Here is a 12,002-nt window from a genome sequence, read left to right as displayed (position 1 = left end):
CCGATCCAGCAGGCCAGGCCGAGGGACCCCCACTGGTGCACAAAATCGTGCACCGGGCCTCTAGTGGTATTATAATTTACCAATTTTTTGAAGGGAATATAATGTATAGACAAAGCTTTTATTTTTTTTATTGTTTGCCTCTTCTTTATTTCTGCTTTTTAAAAATCAGAAGATGTTCTAATTTCAAATTAATTGAGAATGTATAACTTAGTGGGATAACTTGTCTAGAAATGTTTTTGGTCACTTTTTTTTTTTGGTCTGGAAATGATTGGATTGCAAAACTTTAAATTTCTTCTGTTAAAGGATAATTGGAGTTTTACCAATATATTACGAATCTTTTCAACAGTAATACCGTTTTATATTTTTAAAACACACTAAATCATATTCAAATGATATACTGAGTACATACTCATTCTTATTTCTTTAGTGCTTCACTTTATAGTCTTGGGGCTTTGGGCCTATGCTGTTTTTACATCGTTGGATATACATTCATTTATTAGTGAGGTAATTTAATTTGTACTTGAGCTAAAGTTTTTCTATTTCTTTTTTTAATAGTTGTGTGGAATTCGACTTGAATGTAAACAATATTGTTGGAATAAGAAACACATTCCTTCTCCGAACTTATGCATATCGTAAGTTTTTGTTTAGTTCCAAATAATTATCAGCTTTTCATTTATTTATCATTCTTTTGTCCTTTTTAAAGATGTTTACAGTAAATACTGACATCTCTTTAATTGTGTTTATGTATAATGTCCTATTATATGTAAAATATATTGCTTCACTAAAATTATATACTACCAAAGTTAAAGGTCAATAAGATGAATTTTAATAATTAGCAGTTTTTTAAAAGGTAGCTATGCTTTAGAAGTAAGATACATTTATGGTGAACACTGTTAATACACAGGGAGGTGGTACTCTTTTTATTAGCATGGAGCTGGGAAATTATGGAAACGTTCAAAGAAACTATAATGTCTTCTTACAATTTTTAAGTTTTAATTTTACTTTCAGTTGAAAATCGAGTTCGTCCATTAGTACTGGTGATTAAGAAGTGGGCAAGTCACCATGATATAAATGATGCCAGTCGTGGTACTTTAAGCAGCTATAGTCTTGTATTGATGGTTTTGCACTACTTACAAAGTAAGTATTATGGGTTTTCCCCAATTTTTAAAATGGAAATGCAGCTAAACTTTATTATGGTGTCTTTCCTATTGACCCTGCTTCAAATAGTATTGTTTTAAACATTTACATCTAAGGTCCATTAGACCATATTTTCTGTTTTGTTGCTTTGAACACTTGTTTTAGAAATGTTGCTCCCTGGAAAGCATTAAAAAGCAGTTTCACAGTGCTTTTGTTTTTTTAACAGTTTTCTGTATTCACTTTTGTATTCAAAGAACTTTTCACCACTGTATTGTGGAACCATTTTCTTCAGGCAGGTGAATGAATGTTCAGAAGGCCTATAAAAATAAGTTCACATACCATTCATCATGTTTTTTATTTTTCACTTGAGGTAGGAATTAAATTATTTTCCTGTTGGTCAAAGAAGCATTTATTCCCTGTGAGCTGGTATGGAAATAGAGTGAAAACTTGATATTATAATAGAAGACCATTTACCAGGATGTCTAGAATCTGATCTGTTCTGAGTTAATGTTATTGCCACAGTTTAGAAAGTGATGTTGTATTTATGTTCCTATCCTTTGACTTAGTAGTTCTATTCCTAGGAATTTATTGCAAAGTAATAACCAGGGATGCTTACATGGATTTATTTATAAGGCTGTTTTTCATAATGTTGAAATAGTAAAAGATTAGAAATATACTAAGTTTTTAGGAATGTGGATGATTAAATTAATTATAGTATATCCCAATGTGAAATGTACACAGCTACTAAAAATCATGTTTTTTAGATGTTTAATGATATAAGAAAAGATTCAGGATACACAACATGACATACATATACAACATGACACCAAATTTATTTAAAAAATAGTAACTAGCCCTGGCTGGTGTAGCTCTGCGGTTAGAGCATTGGTTCGTGCACCAAAGGGTCATGGGTTTGATTCCTGGTCAAAGCCACATACCTGGATTGGAGGTTTGATCCCAGGCTCCTGTCAGAGCTGGTGCTGGAGCAACCAATTGATGTGTCCCTCTCACATCCATGTTCTCTCTCTCTCTCTCTCTCTCTCTCTCTCTCTCTCTCTCTCTCTCTCTCTTTCTCTCTCTCTCTTCCCCCCCTCCCCCACAACCCCCCCACCCCCTTCCTCCCACTCTCTCTAAAAATCAATGGGAAAAATATGCTCTGGTGAGGATTAAAAAAATTTTTTTAAATTATATTTGACTTCATAATATATTCATATGTATAACATATTGAAAAGGTATGTGCCAAAGATTTAAAAATTTATCAGGTTACTTATGGATAGCAGGAGTTGTGTCCTTTATATGTGACTGTAATTGTAGATGTTTTATGATATATATTAAATAAGAGTGTTTTTATTTGAATGATGAAATCAGGTGATTTTTTTTTAAACTTGGTGAGACTTAAAATAGTTAAATGGGTCAAAGTTTTATGAATCACTTATCAGAAAAAATTCAAGCTAATTATATGTATTTTTACTGCTGACTAATCTGAGATATACATTAATTTGATGACTGATTTGCTCCTCTAGTAGGATTTGAAACATGATATTAGCTGTTTTAGATACTACTTCACATATCACTAATCATTTTGTGTCCAATTTTGCAGTTCAATCTAAAACACCAATTACTTTTGAGGCTTTTTTATTATTGTTAATCCTCACCTGAGGATATTTTTTTCCATTGATTTTTAGAGACAGTGGAAGGGAGGTAGTGGGGGTGGTGGGGAGAGAAACATTGATGTGAGAGAGACACATTGATTGGTTGGCTTCCACATGCCCCCCAATCAGGTACATGCCCTTGACTGGGAATTGAACTCTCGACCCTTTGGTCCCCGGCTAATGCTCTACCGCAGAGCCACACTGGCCAGGGTACTTTTGATGCTTTTTTAGTGAACTCTGTACAATTCAGTTATTAAAACTTGAAGAGATTAGAAATACTTCTTATAAAATATAAAGAATAATATGACAAACCTCATATCACCACCTACTGTCTATTCATAATTTTTTAGTTTTAGTTGTGATTTAAAAACTAGAATTGACTAAAGCATTTAACACGCATGAACATCCATATGTGCCCTATTTCTTCACTCTTAATGTGTTACATTATACTTTTTAATTTGATGGTCTTCTTTAGAAAAATGTACTTTAATCACAGATAGCCTAAGGTGATTTTGTAAGGAAGCTGAAAATTTAAACATAGTATTTTACTAGTGTAATGAAATTATGTTAAAATTTGGTTTAGATTTTGTTAAACATATTTTATTCTTGACAGAGTGGTCCCATTTACTGAGTTGATTTGTAATTAATGTACTATCATCAACCATTTCTAGGTTCTAGGTCTTTGTTAAAGGACATCAGCAACTCTGTCCTTTGGCAAATTTAAGCCATTCCTTGCTAGAAGTAGGAATTGAAATAAGTAGTTGCTTTTGTTTCATATAAGAGTCTGCAAGGTGTATTGAGCAGTTCAAGGTCTACCATAATGAACTAGTGTTTATGATTTTGGCCAAGTTATTCTACCTCTCTGGCCTTAATATTCTCATTGATACATGAATAGTTGGATTAGATGACTTTTAAGTTACCATTAACTTCTTAAGTGCTTTAATATTTTTTCTGCCAGGAACAGATAAAGGAAACAGGTCCTCTGTATGTAGAAAGCTTGAAAAGATTAAAAACACTTCCTAGAATGAATTTCAATAGTCAGTAATAGACTACATAGGTGTAAATGACTGCTACAGTACACTAATTGCTTCTGTCATGACTAGTGTTTTTAAATCTATGTTTGTCAGAGATTTACTGAATGATATTTCTGCCCCCAGAAGCTTCCAAATTACTCTTTGTCTATTAAAAGACCTTAAACCAGTGGTTAGTATTTGTATTACTCTCCTAGCATTCTAATTATAATTCTAGAATGAGATAAACTTAAAAAATATTCTCTGTAACCTTTTCTTCATTCTCTTTTAAATTACAATTTTAATTTATTATGAGAATTCAGTAGGAAAGGAATTTAGGTTTTTAATTAAGAAAACTAATTTCTAATAAGCTTTTCCAATTTAACTTCTATATTATAACAATAGTTATTAGAAAGCCATGAAAATGTTATACAGATATAGAGACTTTTAGAATTAAAGTGACTAGGGCTTGAGTTTATTTATAGGGTCTTGTAGAATTTTGTGCATTTGAATGCCTCTGGGGAAAGATGTAACCTTGTTTTCTAAGTAATGAGTAAGTTTTTTCTGATATTCCCAGTCATACACTGTGAACATTCCAGAGTATTCTATTCCAATTTTCAACTTGGGAATGAAGCATGATACAGGAAGGAAATTTAAATACTATGTGGCAGAAATTTATACATTTATAATCATAGTTGGAGACCTAAGTTGACTGTAATGGTTGATTATATGTATATTAATGTATTCCAGAAGTCATTTAAAAATGTTTTTGCTAAATAGCCAGTTGAAAATGAATTAAAGATTATTACTAAGTTTATTTAATTATATACAACATATTTCTAATTCTTAAATTATCATAGTTTATCATATGATACTATATTGGTCTTTAATCTTAAAGAAGTCTATAAATATATTTGTATTGTGACATAAAACATTATATGTTATTTATTATGTTGTGAATATTGGGAACCTTGCCTTTAATGTCATTTACTGTATAATGATGTGAAATGACTGTTAATGAATTTAGTAAGGTTGTATTTGGGTAAAGCTATTGAAGGGTGAAGAATGACAATTAAAAATATAGTAGCATATGAAGAGAATGATTCCTTTGCATGAAATTTTATTTATAGAATGTTGGTTCATATCTCCTGATTTAGATTTCTAAAATTTGCTGAGGCTTTCTTTTAAAAATTTAAGTAATGAAGTTGAAGATTTTTCTACCATTTTCTTTTCTTCAGTAGATCAGTTTCCAGAAACTACCTTAATTTTAGTGTTATTGTTTGTTAGAAGAAATTAAATAATAAAGGCATAATTGTGATAGAATTGTTGTTGGACTGTATCATTGGACTGTATTTAAACATTTTTTTTGATAGCTACATTCATCTTAACAATGTCCATTTAATATCTGTAGAACAATTCTTGTCTTGCTTATTTTGTGTGTGTGTCTAATGTTGGATCAAATGATGTGTGTCTATTTATTGATGGCTTATTCTAAAACCATGTAAGGAACATTGGTTTACATTAAAATATGCACAGTTTACTAACAAACCTTAAATTGCCAACTTAGATATATTCTGAATTAAAATTTTTAGGGATCAGAATTAACTTCACAAAATATATGGAAACTGTTGACTTTTAGCAGAAACCCTTATAGTTTCATATCTGAGGGTCTTAGCTGACAAATTACTGTTTTGTAAAATGAATTACATGAATCACGGAAGCTTTAAACTTTTTTTTTTTTATAGCCCTACCTGAACCCATCCTTCCATCCATCCAAAAAATATACCCAGTAAGTGTTTCTTATAAATTATTATAATACATATTGTGACCAGTATATGTGGGTCTATTTATGTAGTGTTAATGTAAACATAAAAGTAGTAATAGTTACATAACCTTCTAAGTATTGATAACAGTTTCTCTATAGGCTGTGGCATTGGCCATTAGAACATTAAAAATGTTTCATATACTTTTTCAGAAGACTGATAATTTATTTTGTTATTGGCAGACAATCTGGTCATTTTTTTAAAGGTGGAATTTTGTGCATGAAGCTCATTATTATCCCTAATGGGAGTTAAATTAGTCCCATTTGGACTCATTCTAGTTTTCTTAAAATACAGTTTTACAGCATTTCTTTAGTTAGTTAACTCAGAAGTTTTTCAGTCCAATGTATGTATATTTTGAAAGCAGAGGGGGGAAATTAAGAAATTGAACAATCGGATAATCATTGTATCTTTCATTTGATTTTATTAAGTAATACAGCAAAAGAGGTAACAATAGTACTCTATCCTTGTGTGCATAATAAGAATCCTGCTGAAGCAATTTGGAAATACTCAAGAAATAAAGTGTACCTACTAGAAAAAGTTTAGTATGTTCTCAGTTTGAGTTTAGAGAAAACCTTGGTAATGTACATATTTGCAATGTATGTGAATACTTTCGTTTCTTCCATTTTTTTGTGTTCTTTCCAGAATTCTCTGTTGCCTTGTTTTATAGTCCTACTATTTTTGTTTTCTTCCATAGTCAGCCTTGTTCCTGGTTTTATTTGAAAATATTATTTAACCTACTTGTTTAGAATGTTTGACCAACCCACTGAAACCACATAATTTTTACCTGATAGTTTTTCAAACTTACTAAATGGTCATATTACAAAGAAAAACATAGTATCTAGCTTTAGTGGTCAGCATTCAAAGAACTTATTTATTTTGTATGTATCACAAAATATAATAAATACATTTGACATAGAACCTAAATTAAATATAATTTAATTCTTGATAATTGAAAAGAACTGATCTTGTTTTGAACCTCAGTTATTGCAATAATTGCAATACATACATGCAAGGTCCTGGGTGATGAAAGGTTTACTGTAATAGAGTTTTGCTATAGTGGGACCTCCTAGTTTGTGGTGGGTCATCTTCTAGAGGACACATTTAAAACAACCACCTCTTGGCATTTGTATATCTTATTTTCCTCCTTTTAAAAACTAAATTCTGCTATTATGAAGAACCATTATAATGAGTTCCCAATAGTACTAGGGTATGCTTTTAAACATGAAAAATAAAACAGGCTTTCACTGAATACCTTTGAAAAGACAAAAAAAACACATTTTGGTGAATATTTTTTTTTTAACTGACAGTGAAACGTGGCTGATGTGGCTCAGTTGTTAAGCATTGATCTATGAACCAGGAGGTCATGGTTCGATTCCCAGTGGGGGCACAAATGATTCTCTCTCATCATTGATGCTTCTATCTCTTTTTCCCTTCCTCTCTGAAATATATTAAAAAATAAAATGATACTAAAACTATTATTTTCAAGTTGACATTACTTAAAATTTTAAAAGCATAGGAAGTTAATTTTGAAATAATACATTAGAAGTTTTAGGACCTAACCATACTGCATTATTATATAAATGTACAGTTAAAATAATGATGATGGCTGGCATATATTAAATAATGAATATTTAGATAATACTATTGCTGCTATGCTTTACATACATTATGTTACTTAATCATTATAACAACCCTATGAGTACCATTTTCTTTACATTATAGATCAGGGGTCCTCAAACTTTTTAAACAGTTCACTGTCCCTCAGACTGTTGGAGGGCCAGACTAGTTTAAAAAAAAAAACTATGAACAAATTCCTATGCGCACTGCGGGCCCGGACTAGTCGGCTGCTAAGCAGGACAGGCAGCAGCACCCGGCGGGCCGGGTAAATGTCCTCGGCAGGCCACATGTGGCCCGCGGGCCGTAGTTTGAGGACGCCTGTTATAGATGAAGAATCTTTGCAAAGCTGGGTAACTTCATGTAATAGAAGAACAAGGTTTCAAACCTAAGTGGTCCAAAGCTTATGCCTTAATCACCTTATTATAGTACTCATACTTTACGTTAAATACTTATTTATATTGATTTCAAAACTTTAAAAATCTCACTAAAATCTGATATAATGTAACAGAAATTTATTGATCAGTTTTCTAACATACATCACCAGATTGGTGGTGACCTGTATACAATAAAGAAAGCTTGGTAGAACTTCAGTATATTATTTAGTTCTTTATCTATTCAGGCAAAACTCTACTTACTCTATATCTACTTACTCTTTACATCTACACATTTTTTTAAGGAAAAGTTACCAAGTAAAAGTTTAGCCAGTCTAATTTATTCCAGAAGGTCTTTAATTGTCCAGATTTCAAACTTTGAAGATGCAATAAGAAATTATGGGCACAGCCTCCCATCCTATCTAATAAAGAGGGAATATGCTAATTGACTGTCATGCCCTCACAAAGATGGCGGCACCCACAGCCAATAAGGAGGGGATATGCTAATTGACTGCTACACCCTCAAAGATGGTGGTGCCCAGTCCCCTCAGCCCCCCCCCCGGGCAGCAGTCGCGCGGCACAGCTGGGCCCGCCCCCAGGCGGGTCTGGCCGCTCTGCGCGCCTGCCTCTGTAGTCCTTCAGTCCCCTCAGCCCCCCAGCCGCCCAGGGCCAGCCTGAGGCACAGGCAAGCCTCAGATGGCGGCTGCCCAGCAGCCCAGGGCTGCCTGAGGCTCAGGTAACCAGGGCCGGCTGAGGATTGCACTGCCGGCAGTGGCAGCAGCAGAGGTGTGATGGGGGCGTCACCTTCCCCTGATCGCTGGGTCACCTCCTGTCCCGAGGGCTCCCGGACTGTGAGAGGGGGCAGGCCGGGCTGAGGGACCCCCCCCTCCAGTGCATGAACTTTCATGCACCGGGCCTCTAGTAATAGAATATGGCAGAAGATGTTTTTGCCATATTGTCAAACAATTGTATTGACAAAACAGTGCAACTTTTCAGATGTTTTTCAAGGGATTGCCTTTAAAATTTTTCCTTACCTTGGCATTGATTGAAGAGAAATGGAAAATATGTATCGTTAAAAATACCAGCATTTAACACATTAAGCGCCATGTAAATCTCCAGTGACTTGACACTATACTTTCCGTCCGGAAGACAAAATAGGCTGGGCGCTTAATGTGTTAAATATCATTTAGAATTGATTCATTATACATTTGGTTATGAGAAGCCCAAAATAAGATATAACCTTAAAAAGTAATACAGCCCTAGCTGGTTTGGCTCAGCGGATGGAGTGTTGGACTGTGGATTGAAGGTTCCCAGGTTCGATTCCAGTCTAGAGCACATGCCCAGGTTGCGGGCTCAATCCCCAGTAGGGGGGCGGGCAGGAGGCAGCTGATCAATGATTTTCTCTCATCATTGATGTTTCTATCTCTCTCTCTCTCTCTCTGAAATAAATAAAAATACATTTAAAAAAATAATGCAAATGTCTTTCCAATAAAAAAGAACAAAATAAAACCCCCACATGAAAAACAAACAGCCCTAGCCGGTTTGGCTCAGTGGATAGAGCGGACTCAAGGGTCCCAGGTTCGATTCCGGTCAAGGGCATGTATCTTGGTTGCGGGCACATACCCAGTAGGGAATGTGCAGGAGGCAGCTGATCGATGTTTCTCTCTCATCGATGTTTCTAACTCTCTATCCCTCTCCCTTCCTCTCTGTAAAAAATCAATAAAATATATTAAAAAAACAAAAAGTCCTCTCTACATTAAAAAATGAAATGGTAGTAATCCAAAAATCCTATATAATAAAAAGCTAATATGCAAATCGACCAAATACTGGAACGACTGGTTGCTATGACACGCACTGACCACCAGGGAGCAGATGCTCAACACAGGAGCTGCCCCCTGGTGGTCAGTGTGCTCCCACAGGGGGAGCATCGCTCAGCCAGAAGCGCTGAGCCGGGCTAATGGCTGGCGAGTGCAGCAGCGGTGGTGGGAGCCTCTCCTGCCTCTGTGTTAGGTGGACATCCCCCCCACCCCCCGCCAAGGGCTCCTGGACTGTGAGAGGTTATAGGCCAGGCTGCGGGACCCCCCCAAGTGCATGAATTTCATGTGCTGGGCCTCTAGTAGATATTATAATGCTGTCTAGGTAGCTCAGTTGATTAGAGCGTCATCCTGATATGCCAAGGTTGCAGGTTCAGTCCTTGGTCAGGGCACATACAAGAATCAGCCAGTGAATATATGAATGATGGAACAAATCTATGTTTCTCTCTCTCTCCCCCCCCCCATCTCTCTAAAAATCAATAAATAAAATAAAAAATAGGTATTACTATATATTGTATGAGTTAACTTGTTTTTCCACGAATTTAGGTTATAATTTTAAGGATACCTTTTTTCCTTTTGGCTCTTTATGTGCTTTCTAATATGTTAGTGTAAATTCTACCCACCCCCATCATGTCCAAAGTAGTATAACTGTAATGGGGGAGATCTGTTTTGAAAAAAATCTTAGATGAAATTTTTCCTAAAGCAGAGAATTTTTCTGTAATGTGAACCAAAAGTGGGAATTTCTTAAGGTTAAATGAAATTCCTATTTACTAGTACTTGTAGCTTCTTTTGGTCTTTGATATTTATTTATTTGTTTATTTATATTTCTCCTTCAGTATGTATAACATGGCCCTTTAGTATATGACTGTGAAAAAGAACAGTGGAGCTTAAGAGGAGACTGGCCAAATTGGTTCAAGGTCATTCAATCATTTTAGTAGACTAGGTCTCACAACTTCAGTTTTAATCTCACAATTGCTGATACTTTTCTTTAAATTATTGAACAAAATAAAAAATTTAAAGGAAGTCCAAACTGTGTTAAACTTCAGGTGAGAAAATAACTTGCATTTTAGCATCAGTTCATAAATTGTATGCTTACTGTGCTAGGTGCTAGAAATAAAAATTATTAAGTAGCTTTCACAGCTGAAAGTATTAAACAGTGACCCACTTTTATTTTCCTTGTCACTTGAACTTGTTATACCTTTGTCTTTAATTTGCCAGAAACTAATATTTAAGTTTTACAATTTTAAGTAATGTCCTATGTCCAATTTTTTACACATAACAATTAAGAGACAAAAGATGGTAGAGGCAGTATACCTGCTCTTCCTTCTGCTTTTACTCTTTATTATAAATTGAGGCATTGTTCTTATTCCCCCTAGTCTAAGAAAAAAATTAGTTTATCTACTTGTAATACTAAATATGTTAGAAGTGGAAGGGGAAGTGTAAAGGTTAGGAGTCCCAACTTTATGAATTGTGGTTCTGGAGTAGAGTTTTTTTTTCTGAAAGAATCATTTTCTGGTGGTTAAAAATTATTGATAGAATTATAGATAATGGGGTAGTGGAGAGAAGCTTAAGATTTTCTTGCTCCTTTGTTTTTTAGTGATGATTTTTGATGACTGCCATTAAATAGATGCAATATCCCAATTCTCTGTATTATACTGCAGTTATCTTGAGTTATTTAGACATTACTAATTTAATCGCTATCAATAAACCCAAGATTGATTTGTTAGAGTTGGGAACGTTAAGTGTAGTTGTCACTCTGCTGCCTTAACCAATTGCTTTTTTGAAAAAAAAAATTTTTTTTTCTATTTTGATGGCAAAGGGGAGTATAGAAAACCCTTTTTGAGGGCACTGTGCAAACTACCTTAGGAAACATTTTCTTTTTCATTTGTAAATAGTTTTAACAACCAGCTGTCCTTTCCCCACTTTTCCAGATCCTGGATTAGGGCAAGCAGCCAGTTGCAAAATTGGAGTTTATATTTAGCAGTGAAAAACAAGATTAGTTACTAAATTCTTTTATTTTCAGGCATACAGATATATATTACCTGAAGCTGTATAGTTCATTTAGTGTGTTTTAGAACCAGAACTTGCTGCTATTAGAGGAAAAATTAAATATAAAAATGAATGGCATATCATAGGCAAAAAGAATAAGTACCCATTAGTATTCTTTCTAATAAATGTGCTGTTTGGTCCTGGATTACAAGCAAATGATAACCTCCTTTATGAATATTGTGGTAAAAATTTGCTGAATATTGCTTGCTGGTATTTTCCTTTCTTCTGTTCCCTGCCCTCTTTGTCTTTTCAAGTTCAATTAATGTTTGATGTCCATCTTATCTTCCCTCTAAGATACAAAATAAAAAATTTATAATTGGTATAGTACTATTCATTTGTTAAAGTTATTTTTATGGCCTTTGAGAGAAATTTTAACTGGCAGTTAGAAAGCTCTTTTACCTGGTGTTTGATATAACCTTTATAAAGTGCAACTGCTCCTTATAGAAATAATTAAAAAGGAGATACAATTGTAAAGAAATCTGTATGTTATTGCATGGAGTTTTGGCATGTACAGTAAGATTTTATTTAT

General features: G+C 34.2%; 1 protein-coding gene across 1 annotated transcript in view; it reads left to right on the top strand.

Moving 5' to 3' along the window:
• Positions 1–12,002, top strand: part of TENT2 (terminal nucleotidyltransferase 2) — a 49,719-nt gene that overhangs the window by 23,329 nt on the left and 14,388 nt on the right. Inside the window, 3 exon segments of the mRNA XM_080682698.1 lie at positions 556–632; positions 1,009–1,137; positions 5,545–5,588. Of these exon segments, the coding sequence (XP_080538824.1) occupies positions 556–632; positions 1,009–1,137; positions 5,545–5,588 (250 nt within the window).

Source organism: Plecotus auritus (genome assembly GCF_963455305.1).
Source record: "Plecotus auritus genome assembly, chromosome: 7".
NCBI classification, from domain to species: Eukaryota; Metazoa; Chordata; class Mammalia; order Chiroptera; family Vespertilionidae; genus Plecotus; species Plecotus auritus.
Note: the sequence above shows the minus strand (reverse complement) of the source record. Positions and strands in the feature narration are given on the sequence as shown.